Genomic DNA, 23,830 nt, shown 5'->3' with positions numbered 1-23,830 from the left:
ATTGTAAAACGGGACAAGGAGTAGAAAATGGATGGATGGATGGATTGTAAATATTACACATTGTTATGACCGTGTCTGTTACTACATTATATATAGATTTGCAGCGTGTATAGAAAACATTGATGGAGGGTTTTGAAGTTGTTTTAGAGGACTTTGAAGGCGAAAATGGTGACTCTCATTAGCTGCATCTTGCAAGCGTTTTTTTATTATCTTTAAAATCCTAAAAAAAAAAAGTCTCAAAATGATTGTGAACGATAGGCAAAATTCCTAAAAAAGTGCAGTTCCCCTTAAAGTTCCAGGTCCTGAAGTGAAGTGAATTATATTTATATAGCGCTTTTCTCTAGTGACTCAAAGCGCTTTTACATAGTGAAACCCAATATCTAAGTTACATTTAAACCAGTGAGGGTGGCACTGGGAGCAGGTGGGTAAAGTGTCTTGCCAAAGGACACAACGGCAGTGACTAGGATGGCGGAAGCGGGGATCGAACTTGGAACCCTCAAGTTGCTGGCACGGCCACTCTACCAACCGAGCTATACCTATACCAAATTCGCATGCTGTCCGGGTTTGATAAATTTGTATTACAGGTAGTTACTTTCATTAAAAAATTGATTGAAGCAACATAATATAAATTAAAGCTTTTTTCTAATCAAATTAATTGATTTAATGCAATATGAAGTACCCAGAGGACAAGCAGTTGGTGTGTGTGTGTGTCATATAAGCATCGTATGCAAATGACAATGTCTTCAGTCATTCTTGTTGGTCTGTGAAAATAGTTTTTAAAAACAGCTTTTTTTGACAGACTTTGACAGAATGTAAGTGTACTTACACTACCGTTCAAAAGTTTGGGGTCACATTGAAATGTCCTTATTTTTGAAGGAAAAGCACTGTACTTTTCAATGAAGATAACTTTAAACTAGTCTTAACTTGAAAGAAATACACTCTATACATTGCTAATGTGCTAAATGACTGTTCTAGCTGCAAATATCTGGTTTTTGGTGCAATATCTACATAGGTGTATAGAGGCCCATTTCCAGCAACTATCACTCCAGTGTTCTAATGGTACAATGTGTTTGCTCATTGGCTCAGAAGGCTAAGTGATGATTAGAAAACCCTTGTGCAATCATGTTCACACATCTGAAAACAGTTTAGCTCGTTACAGAAGCTACAAAACTGACCTTCCTTTGAGCAGATTGAGTTTCTGGAGCATCACATTTGTGGGGTCAATTAAACGCTCAAAATGGCCAGAAAAAGAGAACTTTCATCTGAAACTCGACAGTCTATTCTTGTTCTTAGAAATGAAGGCTATTCCACAAAATTGTTTGGGTGACCCCAAACTTTTGAACGGTAGTGTAAATCAGAAAAAACAAGCCAGTAAAAACATCTTAAATAAAGAAACCCCTAAATATTGGACAGAAATGGAAAATGATACTGGAAAACAGTGATTAATATGAATAAATATTGATAATAAATATGGATACAAAATTCTGCCTCTTCCCTCTCTTTTTGCCCAGGGCACTGTGCTGTTGGAGGAGCCTGCTGATGGCTCCAATCCCACACCTGAAAATGGTACCACAGAGGAAACAATCCCAGCTCCTCCTCCACCACCACCACCTCCCCCAAGCAATCCGACGCCAACGCCTCCGCCGCCTCCTCCGTTGCCGCCAGACACACAGAAAAACCAGAATGATTTGGCGAACAACAAACAGCGCCGCGCATCTTCCTCATCAGGAAGTGAGTTTGCCGCACGAGCCATTGCTACTACCCCCCAAAAAAAAGCTTGCACTTGGCTCTGAATTTATTTTCTTGTTTCTTTGCATCCACATTCTTTCTTAATTTCATAGTTGGAGTTTGTATTTTGTTATAATGATAAATTGATGACTCTCAGAGTTTACCATCCTCAATAATGGATCTCAAATTCATGATGCAGGTTTACTATCACACTGAACTGGTTTGGTGTTCATTTCTTTAAGTGCCTTAGTGTGTTAGATGCTGCTGACTGACAGTGTATGACACTAGTTGCAAGTATTTGGGGTAAATCTTAGAACAATAAAGACTGATAAGGTCAAATTACATTTTGCTGTATTTAATTTATCAATAATGTCAGGACATTTATTGGAAAACAAGATGGGGTAATTTGGATTTAATTGAGTATCATTACGTCGTTCTAAAGGGTCTGTTGAAAACCGAACCGTTTAAAAACTGAAACAATGTTTGCCATTGGAAATAATGTAAGTCCAATTAAACCGATTCAGACTCACAAAAAACACTTTTTACAAAAAATAATTGCAGTTTTACTTGCAAAATAACCCCCAATGAGAAACACATATAAATGACAAATAAAACATACATTACATTCAATTTCACTTTTACTTTTATCGACATGACAGGGGACAGACCCACGAACACCACATCCGTACTCAGTTGAAAACTTTTTTTTTTTAAATCAATAGTGTTTTTCACTTTATTTATTCAAGTGCTCTGTGGTACTGAGATGCTATCATAGTTTTACGGCACACCACGTCACTGTGGTCAACGCTGCAGCCTGGCGTACATACAGTACATAAGCGCCATATTACCATTGGTTGTTTGGCTAAACTCACAGTAGCAGTGTGGTGCGTTCAGAGGCATTCTGGAAACATGGACTCTAAGGTTCTTGTTGACTTTAATGTACTGTTACTGTGTGCTACAACTTTTTTTGGCACTATGCTGGATTATTTTGCAGCCATACTCAAAGTTCAGAGACCGAGTCACTGTGTGTTTAACCTAAGGTTGTCCAATTTAATGCAATAACTCATGCGATTAATCACAAAAATATCACATTAATCATGCAAATAAACAAATTAAACACAGAGTTAATTTTGACTGCTCATGCTGCTTTACCTTAACCGCAGATAGTTACCTGAAAGGTGGTGTGTGTTAAATGGTAAGGGATCGGATCACTGCATATGCCAAAGATGAGATGATTTGGACCCCCTGTCAAAAGCTTCTTCTAGCTTATTTGGGGGACCCTTTCCCTTACCAATATCTTTAAATGATATTCACTACTATTGAAATTGTTCTATGGTATTGTGAATAAACTTGAACTTGAACTTGAAACTTGAGTGAGGAGAATACCACTGATGGTAGATTTTACTTCAAAATACACCCCGACGGCACTTTAGACAAAACTGTTGCAAAAGTTTTGAGCTAATAGATGACGTGCATTCGAATAAACCATCTAAAAAAATGTGTCAAAATATCAGGGTCTTCTCTAAAGTTAATTGAATTTATGAAAGCGAGTAACAACCCGTGATTAATCGAAATTCAAAAGTGATTAATCTGATTTTTTTTTTTTTTAATAACCGTTTGCCAACACAAGTTTAAGCCTCTTGAAACCAAGACAGTGTAAAAAAACCAAGACATTTTTTGGTAAAAATTTCCCCTAAAACCAAATCATTCTAAAACCGAGCTGTATGAAAATTGAGGTAAAACTGTAGCCCTAAATGTCAACAGCAGCTTGACAAAGTCATGCTAATATATAATAATCTAAAAGTGACATCAAGTACATGCTATAAAATGAAAAAGGTACAATCACTGCAATACAAACATGATAAATCAGCTTAACTACGATTTCCCTTCAACATCGGCCCACATACTAATCAGCTTAAGTAAAAGTCTTATTTTATGTGATTGGTCTTGGCTGTTTTCATCTTTCTCTGTCTGCTTATGTTTGTTTGCTTATTTCTCTGCCATTTTCCTTTCTTTGCCTACCGTGGTCTGTCCTCATTGCTGCTGCTGTGATAAGGCGGGGGTGCACCACGGCAGAAGAAGAGTAAGTGTAGAGACCAAAATTAAATCTACATTGCTATTATCCATTGCTATGCTGTCGTCTCTCGTCAAATCGCGCTTCAAATATTCTGGCCTGAGCACGTCATTTTTTTAAAGTACATTCTACAACATTTTTGCGCTATATTAAGCTTTTCAAGCATAAGAAATGTCTACATTAACTAAAAATAGGAATACTACAATAGTATTGGTCACTAGGAGACGAAACCAATCAGAGCACACTCTTCGGTATCATGGCCACTCATTGGTTCAGCCTCAGACAGCCTTACGAAATTGGATTGAAAGAGTGTTAACGTGCTTAAAGGGTATGTTTCATGTCTAGAGGGCTATCGTAATGTTGAAAACTGTATTTTGAAGATAGTAAACCGGTTTTGAAAAATATAAAATTCATAATTAATTATTCCTACTTTGTAGGAATTCCTTTATATGGATGTCTGGAACCAATTACCAGCAATAAACAAGGGATCGTTTTAGTAATAATGCTATAACAACAAAAAAGCATAATTGGTATTCTCTAAAAAAAAAAATCATAATACTTATGTTATATGCCATTTTCCTATCACTTTAAATATTCTCCATTAGTAGATGTTGTATATATTAGTTTAAACATTTCTTAAAGTAGTAGTAGTAGTAGTAGTAATAATAATAATAATAGTAAAAGTCGAAAAAATTCCATTAACAGGGTTATTTTTTCGGAAATGTGTAACTCTTTGAGAAAATAAATAAGGACACTGTTTTTCCGAAAAAGGGAACATCAAAAATACAAAAAGACAACAGTGTTTCTGGTGGGTGTGAACGGCACCTTACACGTATCTAGAAAATGAATGGTGGCAGTCTAATTGCTGACAAGTGGCCTGAAAGACAACAAAGCCATAAAAACAACAAAAAGGCTGTTAATTAATATGTTCCTAAAATAAACACCCTTATACAATCTATGTCATTTCAGCTTTGGCCACCATATATATTAAACATTTTTATTTTCCTAATTGCAGGAAGGCCATAAAACATTTTAGGCTTACAAAGTTAGTGTATGGGACACCAATGACAGGATTTGTCCTAGAGTGTTTGCAGTTTGCCATGTCATAAAGAGATTAAGTCCCTGTTAACTAAAACTCCATCAATGCTTCTGGAAGCTTTAGCTGGGACTACATTGATTGAACCATTGGGGATAAGGACAACAAACCAGGTTGTAGACTAAAATGATGTTGCAACAAAGCACATGCTTCCATGTTCCTCACTTCTAATTTGGTAGCAGGATAGTGAAGAAGTGCGGAGCTAATTGGAGACACAGATGTTATTAGTAATACAAAGAAAATATTTTATTCTTCCATTTATTCATGTCTAATATTTTCAATCTGTCACTTTAACAGTGTAATTTACTCTCACAATGTTGGACTTCTCTTTTCGGGTAAAACTTTACCAAATTTGCTGATGTCGCCACTGGGAAAAACATCACAAATTGGGCAAATTCCAAATGGTTCGTTTGAAGGAAGTATAAAGGAAGGCAAGATTCTTTTATAAATATCTTCGACATGGTTTGGTTTCAAGTTTTCGGGGCTTATGCATATCCCAAATACACAAACACAGGTACCTTTAGATAAAAAACATCGGTTTTGCATAATAGGTCCAAAGTATGCTCTATTGGCTTGAGATCAGGCCACTGACTAGGCAATTGAAGAATATTCTATTTACTTGCTATTAAAAAGTTTCCAGTCAATTTTTGTTTCGGATAATTAGTTAGCAATGTTATGTTAACTTTGTAAAAGTTTTATTTCTTCAAGAAATTAAGGATTTTGACTTAATACATTTCACTATCCAATTTAAAGTAGTACCTCAGTTTTTGTTAGTGATCCGTTTCATAATGTCCAACAAAAAAACTAATCGTAAAACACTGAGTACATTTTTCATTATTTCTAAAAAAAAAAAAACAAAACAAAAAACCAGTTCAGATCCAATGAATTCAATTATTCTCCTACGGTGAGTTGTTCTGCAATTGTACTAAATAAATAAAAAATCACACTAAGTCAAGAATGAATGGGATTCTTTGTTTAGGCACTCGATTGCGTGGAATGATCCACTGACAAACAGACTGGTATGTTACGTACTCAACGGTGTACAAAAGCTGGGACAAACTTTTGTTGAAAATTTTCGTCGAAAACTAACTATACAGAAAATGGGGCGTACAAAAATAAGGTATCACTGTATTGCAAAAAGCAATTCAAGACTTTTTGAACAAAACCCAATAGAACATTTTTTACTTGTAATGGAAAACATTGTTGTACATAAAGTAAAAAAATGAATTCCAAATGTTATGGGTCCTTGCACTGACCTGCGCTGAACACCTTCTAAATACTTTATAAAAAAATTGGTGTAATAGTTTTTGTATGATCTTGTTTATTCAAATGACAATACATATACGTATAACAGACTTCGTACAGATCATTAACACAAACATGCTTTGAATGACAAACACAGGGTCGAACATTGGGTAAGGAAATTAGGCGAGTTGTACCAATGACCAATGAATTAATTGTGTATCAAGTTGGCCGCGAAGAGCTGCACTAACAAGCTGCAAGTTTGTGCGTGCGAGTGTTTGTGTTTGTCTGATAATTCCTCGCCGGCTTGCCAATGGCTCGCTGTCACTTTCAGTTACTGGTGATTCCTTTAGATTTTCCCCCAACTGTGATGATGGGGCTTTAACAGGAAGCTGCTTTCTCCTCCCCGAGAGAAAGTGCGACAGAGCGAGGGCGAGGGAGGGAAAGCGAGGAGGGCTGGCTGGGTGGTAGGGCTTTCTGTAGCCAGCTTGACCATTGTGGTCATCTCAACAGGGAATATTTTCACCAGAGGACTATTTTTCTTTAATCCCCTCTAATAAGAGATGACTGACGACTGAGGATATTCAATTTATTGGAAGTTATTCTTTAATAAGGTGAGGTGTGTTTAAACAAGATATATCATAATGACGTACAGTACATATAGTATGATTGTTGATGTATTTCCAGCCTTAAAGGAAAGATAACGCTTCCATAGCAACCGCATTGTATTTTATTGCCATTCAGTCTATTGAAAATGGAATCGGGTATCAAGGGTGTACTCGTTGGATAATGCTTATTAAACATTCTGAAAAATGTCCCATTCCTACAACATGTACATAATTTGTCATTTCAAATGTATGTCAATTCATGTCCTCTTAAAAAGTAAATAGGTTCCTTTGTGATGGATTTACCATTAGAGGTTGCAGCTGAAGTCTTTCGAAAAAGTTGATGCATTGTTCACGTAAGCAGATTAGGGCCTGCAGGAAGCTAAATACTTACATTTTTTTCTTGCAATGCTTTTTCAAAGAACTGAAAGCTCAGCAACTCCATATTAGCATCACGTGGCACCTAACATAAAAAGTATGGACCTATTCTGGGTTGAATGAAGTGAACCACGCTACAGATGCCTTTTTAGGGGTCGATAATAACTTTTTTAAACGTGGTCCAAGCAAAATGAAGCGCCACAACGGTTAATCGCAATGCATAGCTGTGTCTTTAAACCAAGTGAACTGCCTGCAGTCACAGCACAACATGAACCATGCCAGCATTGATACTAGCCTGATTGGATGTCATATTTACCATTCAAATGCTACCCAACCCTGAGTATTTATGTCACACACTCTTTTTTATTATTCTGACCCTTTAATCTACTGTATCTTCATAACTAACTGGATTTACCTGTCTGCCTTATTTTATTTCTAGGTACAAAATCATTCAACATGATGTCCCCCACTGGTGACAATTCTGAGCTACTGGCAGAAATCAAAGCGGGAAAGAGCCTCAAGCCCACACCTCATAGTAAAGGCTATACCACTGTCTTTTCCAACAGTGGACCACCAGGCAACAATGTGCGTCAGCAGAAAAGTGTGATTATTTGGCTGAATTAGATTTGATGCCTTGAAATTCTAAACTTACCAAGTTTCAGTTCAGGCGAAATGTATATTTGACCATTTCTGCAAGATTTTGTTATGAGAATGTTAGCATGTGAAGCCTAAAATTCTGGGAATATTTAAGAAGGCTAATGATATACTTATAATAATTGTCCAACAATCCAATATGTAGTTGCATCAAATTTTACCAGTTGACCTCTATTTGTCTTTCTTTATTTTTCCAGGAAAACACTATATCTCCACCACAAACACGTGCTTCTAGCCCGCCACCCAAGACGTCATCTTCTCCTGTGTCTAATGCATCGGTCTTCTCCCCACCTACAACACCAAGTCCTGTACCTAGTCCACCTGGCTCTGGAACATCAAGGACCTTGTCAGCATCGGCCAGTTTCGAGCAACTTCCCTTAAATTCTGTAATCAATGGAGGCGGTGTTGTGGGCACAGGAGGAGCACAATCAGGCCGAAAGTCAAGCCTTGCAGATGTTGAGGTTCTGGTGCCCACTCATGATGAGCAAGGAAAAGCTATCCCTGAATGGAAGAGGCAGGTGATGGTACGAAAGCTTCAGGTCAAGATGCAAGAGGAGGACGAGCACAAACGCAAGGTAGGCACAGAAGTCTTGTCACATTTCACCTATCTCAGTTGTGTGTTGTGAAGAATACAAAGTAAGAATGTTACATTTGGTTGTTTTGATGAACAATAATCACATCACACAAATGGGATACAAATGAATCTGGAAGTGGATTTTTTTTTTTACATAGATTGTTGTGTTGATGCATGCGTTTATCTTGGACATTTTCCCCCTTTCTCTTCCTTCAGATGAGTGTTTAAAGTTTAATCACCCAGAATAACTCAAGCACTATTTATTAAAGGGATTACATTATTTTTTAGAATAAATTATCTATCTTGATCAGTCATTGCTTATTGACATCACAACTCTGGTTGATTAAGAACCTAATACTCCTTAACAATTTGATGTTGTTCAGTAATGCTGACAACTACTGTAGCGATACTCTAAGTGTGTTAGGTTAGTGCATGGAATGGTCCTTTGCATTACTAGCTCCAATGTGCATGTGTTCAGTATTTCTTGGGGATTGCTGCATGTTTTTCAAACAGTATTTACTAACAGAGTCTTTGGAGTGATGTGAAGACTTGGCTCCATTGTCCATCACAGCAAAGAGCACACTTGGAAATTTGATTCACACTATTGACATGGTGTTTGATGATGGAGTCTTGTGGTTTCAAGTTAATACATGCAGATTAAGTGGTGTGATGTCAAGCCTATTCACACAGCACACATCAGCATTTAACAAAACAAAAAAATACTAACAAGGTGCTTTTGAATCATATAAGGAGTGCAGATTTAAAAAAATTAAAAAAGAAAGCTAATAGAGTTTCATCCGTATCTTTATTTGTACAAAAGTGATGTGGTGAACAATACCTCACTACAACTGAGAATAACAGGTCAGCTCGCAACCAACCACAAAGCCATGGGTTTTGAATATCACTGTTGGATGACAAAGTTGGTGCAGTCCATTGCACTGATTATGGGCTTCAAAGCGCCCTACAACTGATGAATACATAATCAAAGATAAAATACGTATATTCCTACTCTAGCAATTAATAACACGGACACAACTAATAGAGGAATCTATTTGACATAAATATACTGGTGGCATATGTAAATGTACATACAATTAACACATCCATAACCTACTATATACCTCTTTATACAAAAGCCATGTAGTCATTTGGCATGAAGAATAGGACAGAAAAAGTGTCAACACTTATTGTACTCACTTAAGAGTTTGATGCTGGGAATGAGGCAGTGCCATTGCACCACTAAATCCATGTAAATCCTGTGTGTCCAGAAGGCTGTGCAATGAAGCGTGTGTTGAAACAAGGAACTCCATTCTGAAGGAATCCATCCCCTCCCTCCCATTTTCTTGTCTCTTGGTCTCCTTTGACCTCTGATTTAGTTTGCGGCGAGTGGGCACTACCAGCCTCAGGAATGGCACTACTCCCACATCTACAATGCTATTTTGGGCCCATTTGGTGAACTGATGACCGAGGGTGATCTCAACCGTATTGAAAAGCAAATCGAGAACCTGCAAGTGATGCACAAAGTGTCGGAAGTCGAGAAAGAACTGGAAGAACTTGAGCAGGAGCTTCATCAGCTTCTACCCGTTTCCGCAGCTCTCACTCAAGGACATTTCTCAGTAAATCCAAAACAGGTGCATGGCCAAGCTGAAGATCTTCCAGCCTGGTGCAGCAAGATTTCTACTTTGCTGAAAAGTATGGCTATTCTTCTCGCCACCCTGGGGGGTAAAGAGATTGACATTCTGGATCTTATAAATCCTGCATATTCTCTAAAAGGAGAAAATGATTCAGCAGCTAGTCAGTCAGATGTAGCTGGATCCATTGGCACAGTATTTATCGGACGTTCTCAGTCCTTCTCCACAAAGGAAGAAGTGGAGAAGGAAATAAAGCAGTTTGGTGTTTCTGTGAAGAACCTTAAGGCCAATTACGAAATTAATAGTCAGTTACAGTCTGTAAATAAAGAGACTAGGGTGTATAAACGCCAGAGCTCACTCCCAGTTGTAAGTAAGACTAGTAATCTTCCAAAGACAGTTTACCAGAAAGATCTTGCATGCTCCTCTGTTAGTGCCCCTCACTCCCACATCAATGGTGTTTTATCTTCAGTGGAGGAGTTAAAGCTTGTTGAAGAGCCAGTTATTGTGGCCTCTCATGTGCCTCAAACCTATGCATCCACCGAGATCATGGTTTCAACCAACATTAAAGAGTTTAACCAGGTTCTTTCAACAGACCCCATTTTAAATAATGACCATCTAACAAGAAGTTTGGAAGTGCAGACAGATCTCAGCTATGTTCAGGAATGCATTGAAACAAGGAAAGAGAGGATTGTTTTCCTGTTCCTCGAACACTGGCGCAAGTACACCATCTCTGAATTCTGTCAAACTGGCAGAAGGGGAAATAATCCAGAGGTGGGCTGGGAGAACTTGACTCAGAATAACACAAACAACATTGGAGAGAGGAAGAGTGATGACGACAAGCTCTTCCTTTTCATGAAGTCCAAGCAGGTAGTTGGAAAACTGATCGGCCACTGGAGAACCATCATGAGCCAGGTGCCCAGTCGCCAGATTCGCAGGCTGAGTCGAGCCCAGATGATCTACTGGCCAGAACATTTCCTGCCTCACATTGATGGTTCACCTGTGAGCTATGAAAGCCTGACCCTTGACCTTTTCATGCTTGGATATTTCCAGCTGCTGGAAATGAACATGTCTCGCAGCGAGCGCAAATTCCGCCACCTCTTGTGCTACGAGATGTTTGATCGTCTCGGTAGGCATCCGTGGGAGGTCATAAAGCTGTTCCACAAGGAGGTCATGGAGGAACTTGAGAGAGGAAAGCGAGACTGGGTGGATGGATTTGAGGACATCAAGCTGAAGTACTTTGGGGACTCTGTTGATGAGGGAGGTGTGATGACAGCTTCTCTGCATTCCATGTCTCCTGCGGTGAGATTCAATCCGAAAGAAGAGCCACTTCCCCCTCCCCCTTGTCATCCTCCACCTCCTCCACCACCTGCGCATCCTGTACCCCTACCGCCACCAACACATGCCCCACCACCCTCACAATTAGTCACGCCCTTATTATCGGCTGCTGCGGCCATGGATGATGCCTTGGACACTAATCCATATGTTGAACAAAATACCATGCTGAACCCATTAGACAATGCACAGCGTGATCTTAAAGTAATTGAGCACAAGATGTTGACTGAACAAATGGTTCTCAAAGGTTCTTGTTTAGATCAGGATGAGATTCGGGGCATACACACATACACTGATGCAACACAACCAGACACACCCACCCACAACACCAAAGAAAACAAAGGAGCAGTCCCAGTTAAAGAGTTAACTGTTAAAACTTTCACTCAAACACCAGTTGCTCAACCTCTACCTGGACATAGTGAAGACTCAATCAAAGTAATCTATGAACTAAAAGAGTTTAGCAATGAGGAGATCATTAGATACATTGATCGAAGCTTTTCCTTCTGGAAGGAAAAAGAAGCTGAGCTTTTTGACATCTAACAGCTTTGATTATAAATGTACACTACCGTTCAAAAGTTTGGGGTCACATTGAATTGTCCTTATTTTTGAAGGAAAAGCACTGTACTTTTCAATGAAGATAACTTTAAACTAGTCTTAACTTTAAAGAAATACACTCTATACATTGCTAATGTGGTAAATGACTATTCTAGCTGCAAATGTCTGGTTGTTGGTGCAATATCTACATAGGTGTATAGAGGCCCATTTCCAGCAACTATCACTCCAGTGTTCTAATGGTACAATGTGTTTGCTCATTGGCTCAGAAGGCTAATTGATGATTAGAAAACCCTTGTGCAATCATGTTCACACATCTGAATACAGTTTAGCTCGTTACAGAAGCTACAAAACTGACCTTCCTTTGAGCAGATTGAGTTTCTGGAGCATCACATTTGTGGGGTCAATTAAACGCTCAAAATGGCCAGAAAAAGAGAACTTTCATCTGAAACTCGACAGTCTATTCTTGTTCTTAGAAATGAAGGCTATTCCACAAAATTGTTTGGGTGACCCCAAACTTTTGAACGGTAGTGTACATTGCACATGCATTACTAGCATAATTAGGAAAATAAACCGGCCTACATTCTTACATGTTGAGTAAAATGGGGCATTCACTTTGAGGCCATGTCACATGAGCGACTTAGCAGCTGCAAAACACAGAGCATCCATTTATAACTTATTGTGAAGTGGATATAAAGAATAAAAATAAAATGTCTATGGTGTCAAAGTCCCAAAACATGTTTCAACCATTAGAAATGTATTTTATAAGAAACATTGTAAATGAAAAAAGAACCTTGCCTTCAGGCCCTCCATCATAATGACTGAATGTTTAAAGTTTTGTAAAAATTTGTAAAACATTTGCCATACACGCTAAGTAGTGTTTGCGTTGAGCGTCTGTGTGCTGAATGGCAAAATGCATTGCAAATACAATTTTACTTACAGGAAAGCAGGACTTTATCAGATCTAAATTGCTTGTTTTTATAGTAAGGGATAAAACATGCAGTACAAAAAGAGCTTGTATTTGACATGTAAAGACTTCCAGGTAAGGAAGATGCAACAACATTGCTGAAATATCAAGCATTCACCTTTTACCGGGATCTTGTCATTGCAACATGAGTTACAACTAGTTTAGAATCATTTATGTGCTTGTAGATTTGCTAGGTTTTAAGATTTGAATGTGTTCCCCTACTGTTTTGTTTTGGGCTATGATAAATAAAGTTGTTTACATCTTTGTGACTACTTCGTATTAGCTCTTTGTTAAAGCAGAGTTTTGCATCATGTTAAATGATTAAAAAACACTAATAGAACACAGACAGTTTGTTCCCTAGACTGTTATTGTTCACCACCCTGCTGCGAGGCGCTCAACGTTCAAGTCCCACACTTTTCTTATTACGTCTTCCAGCATTGAGATTACCTTCAAATAACCCTCTTAGCACCTCCCGCTGTCATGCTATCTGTGGCTTAAAAACCGTAAGGAGGTTACCGCAACTCTTCATCAACTCACGGCCCAAATGGGAAAGCAGTCAATGGGTTAACTTTAAAATTGAAATATCATTACACATTGGATTTATTCACAATAACAAGCAAACATTAACAACGCTCTACTGATGCTACTAATATTGCTTATATCAATAGATAGATAGACAGATAGAGCCGTGAGTGACAGCCATGCTTGTCTGTCATCTTATTCAACGGCAACAACAATTTTGTATTCAATTAATTAGTTAAAAATATGGACATTTATTTTTTAACCTGTTCTTTTAAATCGCAAATGATACTACCGTATTTTTCGGACTATAAGTCGCAGTTTTTTTCATAGTTTGGCCGGGGGTGCGACTTATACTCAGGAGCGACTTATGTGTGAAATTATTAACACATTACCGTAAAATATCAAATAATATTATTTATCTCATTCACGTAAGAGACTAGACGTATAAGATTTCATGGGATTTAAGCGATTAGGAGTGACAGATTGTTTGGTAAAAGTATAGCATGTTCTATATGTTATAGTTATTTGAATGACTCTTACCATAATATGTTACGTTAACATACCAGGCACGTTCTCAGTTGGTTATTTATACGTCATATAACGTACACTTATTCAGCCTGTTGTTCACTATTCTTTATTTATTTAAAATTGCCTTTCAAATGTCTATTCTTGGTGTTGGCTTTTATCAAATAAATTTCCCCAAAAAATGCGACTTATACTCCAGTGCGACTTATATATGTTTTTTCCTTCTTTATTATGCATTTTCGGCCAGTGTGGCTTATACTCCGGAGCGATTTATACTCCGAATAATACGGTAATTGGTGGCGTTCTTATATTTTTGGTTAAAAAAGATGCTATTTTGAACCAGTAACACAAATAAAAATGTAGGTTGTGGTGTTATTAGTTTGCTAAAAACATCAGAATATAGTTTCCATGAAATCAATAATACTATCACATACATCATATCAAATAAACGAATCAGGTAATTTTTGCTGTATTTTTTAATTCCCAGGGGAGTGATAAAAAATTCACGACATAGATAACCTTACCTGGATCTGTGTTTGCCAAGGCAAGTGAAATACTTATAAATGCATCGGGGTAATGTATCTTGTCGGGTTAAAGAGAAAATCCAAGATGGCTGCCCTGGTTCCCGCCTCTCCCATTACAGTCTAAAAAAAGACAGAATAGGATCCAGTTACTCATCAGCGCTGTCTGAGAAAACCTCTTGTTATGTTAGAGAAACAGGAGAGGAATGCATATTATGTGCGCTGTTTGCCGTATGTTTTTATGTATCTTGTATGTTAAAGTACTGTATATATATGTTCCTATATACACTGTATATAGGTATATAGGGTTATTCATAACCAGAATAATATAATGTTGAATAGATTGTTGATTAATTGTTTCTTAAAGCATCTGCAGCAAAATGGAGTGCACTATAGCCTACAACCTGTTGATTTAGTTTCAACTAGTGTGCTATATAAAGAACAGTACATTATCTATGGGAAGTTAAGCTACATCAATGCTACAAAAACTCATCCTGGCAGCATTAATCAAATCAATGCAAAACTGGCATGGAAACAAGAGTTCAGAACATTCCTAAAAAGATTCTCCCATACTATTTCAACAATGAACTGACTTTTATTCTTCTAGCCAGTTATTAGACAGAAGTCAGTCTGTTTTCTGCTCTTTGTTCTTGTGTACGACGACATATCTTTCAAATGAAGGGTTATACAAAGTAGGAGCACTTTTCGAGGGTTTACTCACACAGTATCTGTCGCTCTGCCGACCTTGACAGGCTGACGAGGAGGCGGCACGTCTGGCATCGATGCCCGCCTGGAGGAGAGACATGATGAAGAAGAAAATGAACGAAGAGAGGTGAGTAACGAAGCTGTGTTGTTCTGTGAATCATCACCATGCAACAGTTGGCCGGTTGGTTGTTGCAACACATGTACATTTTTGGACATGTAAAACAAAATGAGGTAAAAACAGATCTGAACATGGAATCTGGTCAAGGTAATGTGGCCTAATTGTGAAATAGAAAAATGTTTTGTTGCTACATGTAATCCTGTAAATTATTTGATATTTACACCTTTCCCTCTTCTGCTTATGCCCTCCTGATGTGACAGGGAACAAAAGAGGTAAGAACCAAAATTCTACTGATACACTTTGTTAAATCACAATTGTGCTTATTTTATGGTATAATTGTGATTTTAAAAATAAAAAAAGTACTACAACTATGGTGTAAATGAGAAAAATCCACTTAATTATATACACTACCGTTCAAAAGTTTGGGGTCACATTGAAATGTCCTTATTTTTGAAGGAAAAGCACTGTACTTTTCAATGAAGATAACTTTAAACTAGTCTTAACTTGAAAGAAATACACTCTATACATTGCTAATGTGGTAAATGACTATTCTAGCTGCAAATGTCTGCTTTTTGGTGCAATATCTACATAGGTGTATAGAGGCCCATTTCCAGCAACTATCACTCCAGTGTTCTAATGGTACAAAGTGTTTGCTCATTGGCTCAGAAGGCTAATTGATTATTAGAAAACCCTTGTGCAATCATGTTCACACATCTGAAAACAGTTTGGCTCGTTACAGAAGCTACAAAACTGACCTTCCTTTGAGCAGATTGAGTTTCTGGAGCATCACATTTGTGGGGTCAATTAAACGCTCAAAATGGCCAGAAAAAGAGAACTTTCATATGAAACTCAACAGTCTGTTCTTGTTCTTAAAAATGAAGGCTATTCCACAAAATTGTTTGGGTGACCCCAAACTTTTGAACGGTAGTGTATATATATGGAAAAGGATACCAGTGGAAGCAGACTAAATGATACACAGTTTAAGTCTACTCCAGTCTCAACACAAAATGCTATCAAAATGAATGAGCATTAGACTAACATTGGTTTTCTTACAAAATTAAGAATATCTGCCATTATCAATCGCTATAGGTAGTACTGTTGGGGATTGGTGAATAATGTTGTTACTCGAACGTTAAGAATATCTACCTTATCCGTAGAAACATACAAGTTACTTATTACCTCCTCGACTTATGTTAGCATCACAATGCTAACAGCCAAACCCACAGTAGTCCGTAGTGCACTTATCTGCAAAGTTGGCCGACATAGACGTTTCCCTGTGTTCCATAGATAGGACGTCTCATAGAATATACAGTACATTTTGATTTATATATTGACAGAATTTTTTGGGGAAAATTCACTGACTTTTCTCAAAAACAAGAGCACATCGGCGTCAGGGGTCTTTTCAAAACACACACAGATACTTTGAAACTGCCGCGCCATTGTGGTGACGTCATAAGCACAACCAATCGTGTTGCCGGGTCAAAATATCACACACAACTCTTAGTGCAGTAGGTCTAAAGCAGCGGTCCCCGGTCCGTGGACCGATTGGTACCGGGCCGCACAAGAAATAAAAAAATAAAATAAAATAAAAATTTTTTTTTTTTTTTTTATTAAATAGAACATAAAAACACAATGTATACATTATATATCAATATAGATCAATACAGTCTGCAGGGATACAGTCCATAAGCACACATGATTGTATTTCTTTATGACAAACCCCCCCCCCGGTCCGTGGGGGGGGTTTGTCATAAAGAATGTTCAAGCTTTGACCGGTCCGCAGCCACAAAAAGGTTGGGTACCAGCTAGTGGTCTAAAGTACACACCTAATTGTCCATCCCTCTTTCTTCTTCTTTCATAAAATTATTCATATAAAATTAAATTATCAATAAAATGGTAAAATAGTGTATAGGTGTGTGTATCAGTTTGAGAAAAATTTAAAACTTGAGTCAAATTTAAAGGCAAAATTAACATAATGTATGTTTAGTTCCTACAATGTCCAGTTACAGAAAAATCCACAAAATATATATAGCCGCTTTTTCGGGGAGTAAGGGAAACATTTTATTAGTAGAGATGTCCGATAATATCGGCCTGCCGATATTATCGGACGATAAATGCTTTAAAATGTAATATTGGAAATTATCGGTATTGTTTTTTTTTATTATCGATATCTTTTTTTTTTTTTTTTTTGTTCTTTTTTTTTTTGTTAAATCAACATAAAAAACACAAGATACACTTACAATTAGTACACCAACCCAAAAAACCTCCCTCCCCCATTTACACTCATTTACACTTATTTAACCTTTAACAGTTAATTTTACTCATTTTCATTAATTACTAGTTTCAATGTAACTGTTTTTATATTGTTTTACTTTCTTTTTTATTCAAGAAAATGTTTTTAATTTATTTCTCTTATTTTTTTTTATTTTTATTTTTAAATAGGACCTTATCTTCACCATACCTGGTTGTCCAAATTAGGCATTATATGTGTTAATTCCACGACTGTATATTTTGGTATCGGTTGATATCGGTATCGGTTGATATCAGTATCGGTAATTAAGAGTTGGACAATATCGGAATATCGGATATCGGCAAAAAGCCATTATCGGACATCCCTATTTATTAGTAAACATTATGAATGCATTTTTTTGCAACTGTACAAATAAATCAAAAGCAGCGTATTCTCTGGTGCAGACATGCAATAAAAAAGAATAATAGACTAATAAAGATAGAATGTACAAAAAGTTCAATTAGATAGAGAAAATGCATTGTTCTGATCATCCATGAAGCATCCTGATTGGCAACCAGGGACAGGTGTGTCCTGATTGCCAGGTGGTAAAAAAAAAAAATTATAATAATAATAAAGATAAAATGTACAAAAAGTTCAATTAGATAAAGAAAATGTTTTGTTCTGACATGCGGAACATTTTTCGTTTTGTGTCACGGCTGTGTTCGTAGTAACGCCAGGATGCAGAGACGGCAGGCGTAGTGCGGGTAAAATGTTTTTTTAAGGACAAAAACAAGCACGTGCAGCAGGGAAGTGCACAAGGCTCAAACAGACATAGGAAGCACAAAACACAAAGCAACACATTGACATACAAAGCAAAATCATCCATGAAGCATCCTGACTGGCAACCAGCGACAGGTGTGTCCTGATTGCCAATCATGGACAGGTGAGGAAGCCAGCGTTTACACCAGAGGAATGGGGGTATTAAAAAAAAAAAAAATAGAATAATAAAGATAAAATGTACAAAAAGTTCAATCAGATAAGGAAAATGCATTGTTCTGACTATATACATGTGCAAACATTTTTCATTTCGTGTCACGGTTTGTTGTGACGCCAGGATGCAGAGACGGCAGGCGTAGCGCAGGTAAAATGTTTTTTATGACAAAAACAAACATGTGCAGCAGGGAAGTGCACAAGGCTCAAACAGACATAGTAAGCGCAAAACGCAAAGCAACACATTGACATACAAAGCAAAATGATCCATGAAGCATCCAGGAAGCCAGCGCTTACACCAGAGGAATGGTGGTAAACTGAGGCAAAGAGGAAGTGAAAAAAAATAACAGCGCTGGACAGGAAATAATACAAAATACTAAAAAACAATGATTACTGTTGTGTGAGTTAATGACAGAAAAGGTAGTGCAGTATGTGTAGTTTATTGCAAATTCTGTGATAAATTGGAATGTGCCAATTGATTGGCCACCGATCAGTATCGGTTGATTTTCATGAACAAATATGTGGAAAAAAAACACCAAGAAATATTCCCATAGTCTAGTTTAAAAAGTGTCAATGGAACCGCGTTACAGCAGAGAGTAAGAAGAAATTAAAAAGTAGATTAATAAGAGTCTAGAGAGAGGATCAATTAACAGCTCTTAAGTGTTGATGTGTCTGCACTAACAAGGGTGGATCAAATCATTAATGGGTGGTGTCGACAGTAAAGGTAATATTAGTATATGATTGATATTAGAGTGATTAGGTAGATTCGATTTTCTAAAAATATTTTTTTTGTTATGTTTACAAATTTAGGTAATAATTAATCGGACACAGGCAAAAAAAATTTAATAGAATAATATATAGTAGTTTTTGATTTTATTTAGTTATTGTGTATTATTGACTTTGTTTTGCTCACACAATTTAATTTGATAAAAAAGAATATAGAACTAGTTTTGATATTATGTTCATAGTGTTAAGCTGTCAATAGCACTTACCATAAATACATCAAAAAAAGTACAGTTAATACATGTGATCGGTATTGGTATCTGCCGATCTCACTCATGGATGGTCGGTATCAGAATCGGCAGCATTAATCCCTGATTGAAACATCGCTAGTAATTAATATTTTCTATTTTCTTAAAATCATTTTTTTGTTATGTTTACAAATTTAGGTAATAATTCATCGGACATAGGCAAAAATGATTTAATATAGTAATATATAGTAGTTTTGATTTTATTTAGTTATTGTGTATTATTATTATTGTTATTATTGTTATTATTTTTGTTATTATATATATGTTTTTTTAATTTATGTATTTTTTTATTATTTATTATTTTCCAAAAATAACACCAGCGAAGACATATAACAAACAGAGGAAAAACAAAACATACAAGACAAAGCAAATACAACCAAACAAAACCAAATAACCCCCCCTCCCCCTCCCCAGTCCCACTCACATTCACATTCACACATCCATTGAGAGACGCTTACATGAACTCGAGAAAATCCAAAATGAAAATAAATGAAAATAACAAAAAATAAATAATTGAAAAAATAGATAATAATAATAACAATAATTCATACATTAACCATCTGACCATCTTGTGTATTATTGACTTTGTTTTGCTCACACAATTTAATTTGATAAAAAAGAATACGGAACTAGTTTTAATATTATGTTCATATTGTTAAGCTGTCAATAGCACTTACCATAAATACATCAAAAAAAGTACAGTTAATACATGTGATCGGTATTGGTATCTGCCGATCTCACTCATGGATGGTCGGTATCAGAATCGGCAGCATTAATCCCTGATTGAAACATCGCTAGTAATTAATATTTTCTATTTTCTTAAAATCATTTTTTTGTTATGTTTACAAATTTAGGTAATAATTCATCGGACACAGGCAAAAATGATTTAATATAGTAATATATAGTAGTTTTGATTTTATTTAATTATTGTGTATTATTATTATTGTTATTATTGTTATTATTTTTGTTATTATATATATATTTTTTTAATTTATGTATTTTTTTTATTATTTATTATTTTCCAAAAATAACACCAGCGAAGACATATAACAAACAGAGGAAAAACAAAACATACAAGACAAAGCAAATACAACCAAACAAAACCAAATAACCCCCCCTCCCCCTCCCCAGTCCCACTCACATTCACATTCACACATCCATTGAGAGACGCTTACATGAACTCGAGAAAATCCAAAATGAAAATAAATGAAAATAACAAAAAATAAATAATTGAAAAAATAGATAATAATAATAACAATAATTCATACATTAACCATCTGACCATCTTGTGTATTATTGACTTTGTTTTGCTCACACAATTTAATTTGATAAAAAAGAATACGGAACTAGTTTTAATATTATGTTCATATTGTTAAGCTGTCAATAGCACTTACCATAAATACATCGAAAAAAGTACAGTTAATACATGTGATCGGTATTGGTATCTGTCGATCTCACTCATGGATGGTTGGTATCAGAATCGGCAGCATTAATCCCTAATTGGAACATCCCTAATAAAAAAGATAGATATTGCAATTTTTTTTATTTCTCTATTGTTATTTTATTTATATTAATTTCACTGTACATAAAAGGCATTTTAAATTAATTGTTACATAAGCTTATACTTAACAGTATTTTTTTACATTTCCGAACACATCCAGAAAAGCGGAGGAGAAGGCCAAACAGGTCAAAGAGATGGAGGAGAAGACAGAGCAAGACCGATTAAGAACCCTGGGCTACGATGAGACCAAGCTGGCCCCCTGGCAGCGACAGATCATCCTGAAGAAAGGGGACATAGCCAAACAGTGACCCGGCCTTCCATACTCCTCCTCCTCTGCTGCCGCCCATCACAACATCCTCTCATATACTCCACACTCATGGCCTTCACTGATTGCTCCTCCCTCCTCGATACTTATTCCCAGCCTCCATTCACACAGGACCTTGCTGGGGTTGCCGCCTCCATGGTGGTGGCTCATTTTCAAAGTCTCATGGAGAAACAAACAATAGTGTAGCTTTGGCATGCACTGGTTGCCCTTTACGTAAGACCACTTCTTTTAACTGCATGTGTCCTTAATTCCGATACTTGTAGTTGTACTTATACGGACAGTGGGTGACAAGTAAAAGGGGCTATTTGTGAGCATTGTTGCCACGGAAATTAGGCAAAGAGCTGTTATATTTGTTTTGTACAGTAGCCACGATCACGGTTATGCAAACAATGGTAAGTTAGTAGGTTTCTTTTTCTATACTAAACAAATCTCCTATCATCGCCACCCTTTTGTGTAAAGCTCAAAAATGTGCATTCTTCACATTTCTGCCATAGTTATCTTATAAAGCAATATGTTTATTCACTTTGCCGAAAATCAATGTCCACATTATTAGCAAATCAAAATGTTCTTAATCAGCGATGGAAAAATTAAAATGTCCCATCGTTCGTAATGAATTTATCAATATGTGTTAATCTATACTGTGGTCATGAATGTTGTATAATGTGTATCAAGCGTATACTGTATAAACTATTTGCCTGACCCAGATATTCTGTAAGAAAAACAAAACAAATCAAGCAGAGAAATGCAAAAGTGCAAGAATTTCTTGATGTTTTTCTTTTTCAAAATGTCACAAATGTTTACTGCTATATGTCAGATGTACAGAATGTTATGAAGATACAATAATGTCGTCAGCGACAACAGATCTCGTCGTCGAGGGGAGTCCATTGGAAATAATGATTTGCTTTCATCGGATGCCATATGATGTTGAAATTGAAAATGATGTAAACGTCATTGCCATTTGATTTTTCTATACATATACACTTTGTACATAGTCACCCTATATAAATATGATTATTCCATTGTTTGCGTACTGCATCTCAGCCTTGATTGAATAGAACGTTGGCTAATTCAAGCATCATTTTGTTTTCAGACTGTTAAAAATGAAAGGAAATAAATCGTAATAACCAAACTGATTAGAATGGGTATTTATTGTGAGCACACTTGTCTAATATTATTACTTTACTAAATACTATTTAACAGGCAGGACATACATTTAATGATTCAATTGACCACGGTTTACTTGACAATAATTCATTCTTAAATTCCTGAGTACAGTTTGATCCTTGTGACATTTACCATGAACTTGCAGTACATGCTATTCCAAATGGTTTATTTGTGTTTCTGTAATTGAGTAGTTCTTGTATATTTTATTTTATTTGCTATTACATTTTTTAATTGTACCTTTACCTGAAAATGTCATATTTAACATATTGCACTTGCTATATTTTATATTCAATCCATTACAGAGTAAAAAATAAATACAATTTAAAAAAATGTGCATCTGAAAAACCTGTTGTCACCTGCTACTATTTACACTAAAATGTATTATTTTACAAAATACTTAAAAACACTTACTTTGGATATATTTTGATTGATTTCTTTTCCCTGAGTAATGTACCTAAACTTGTACAGTGGTACCTCAACTTAAGAGTGTTTTGAGATAACAGCTGTCCAATAGTTGGTGAAGCAAATGGCACAAGGATCAGCCCAAAACATCTGGTCTTACTTGCCAGCATTAGTTGATAGCTAAAGCTGCGCATAACTTTGTTTTTACAACCATGATAAGTAACAAAGTGAGTGTAAAGGACAGTTCTGAGAAGAAGTGGATGTTAATCATTGAATTAAAGAAATACATCATCAAAAACATGATAGCCAAGTTGGTGAAGCAATTTGAGCGTATTGCTAGTCTGCACCATACTGAAGCAGAATAAGTCTAATGCCAGCCAAGGATGTTAAAATTGCAACCAAAACATCGACACTTATCCATGAAAATATTGAGAAGCTGCTGATGGTGTTACCGACGAGAAGCTCTCCAAGGTCAATGCTCTACATTATTATAGCATTACATTATGAAACCGCGTGTAGTTGTTAGTAGTACATTCTAATATATTGTTTTTCATACAATATTTCTGATCTAAAAGTTTGTTTTTCTTTCTAAACGGCATGTTATATGTTAAATGGTGCTGTTTTGGAGGGGCAAGCACAAAATAAATTGATTTCAATTCATTTCAATTGGGTTAGTTGATTTGAGATACAGTACAAGTGTAATGGTTTAAGCGCACAGAAACAATTAAGCTCTTAAATTGAGGCACTACTGTACTCGAATGAAAAATTGATTGTAAAAAATCCCTATAGTTTATTGCATGACCACGATAAATTATTTTCACGCAGTGGTGGACCGTCAGGGCCAGCAAGGCCTTCTCTACTGGCCTAACATAACCAGAAATCATGATCATAATTAAAGATAAAAGTAATTTTTAATTTACTTCCCCTAAATATCTAAAAGTATTCATATTCTCTTCATGTCAT

At 36.3% G+C, this 23,830-nt stretch overlaps 1 protein-coding gene across 3 annotated transcripts in view; it reads left to right on the top strand.

The window, feature by feature from the left end:
- espn (espin) overlaps nt 1–22,720 on the top strand; it is a 98,350-nt gene extending 75,630 nt beyond the window's left edge. The window contains exons 9-15 of one of the 3 annotated variants that reach the window (XM_062054592.1): nt 1,512–1,731; nt 3,785–3,811; nt 7,563–7,708; nt 7,975–8,352; nt 15,154–15,233; nt 15,476–15,496; nt 21,137–22,720. In XM_062054592.1, coding sequence (XP_061910576.1) covers nt 1,512–1,731; nt 3,785–3,811; nt 7,563–7,708; nt 7,975–8,352; nt 15,154–15,233; nt 15,476–15,496; nt 21,137–21,284 — 1,020 coding nt within the window. In that variant the 3' untranslated portion in view covers nt 21,285–22,720. The remainder of the gene's footprint in view (nt 1–1,511; nt 1,732–3,784; nt 3,812–7,562; nt 7,709–7,974; nt 8,353–15,153; nt 15,234–15,475; nt 15,497–21,136) is intronic. The other 2 variants (XM_062054591.1, XM_062054593.1) reach the window with 2 other exon arrangements.
- Nucleotides 22,721–23,830: the final 1,110 nt, after the last annotated feature.

The sequence above is a fragment of the Entelurus aequoreus genome, linkage group LG07 (genome assembly GCF_033978785.1).
Source record: "Entelurus aequoreus isolate RoL-2023_Sb linkage group LG07, RoL_Eaeq_v1.1, whole genome shotgun sequence".
Classification (NCBI taxonomy): Eukaryota; Metazoa; Chordata; class Actinopteri; order Syngnathiformes; family Syngnathidae; genus Entelurus; species Entelurus aequoreus.
This window is presented reverse-complemented; position numbering and strand designations above follow the sequence as displayed.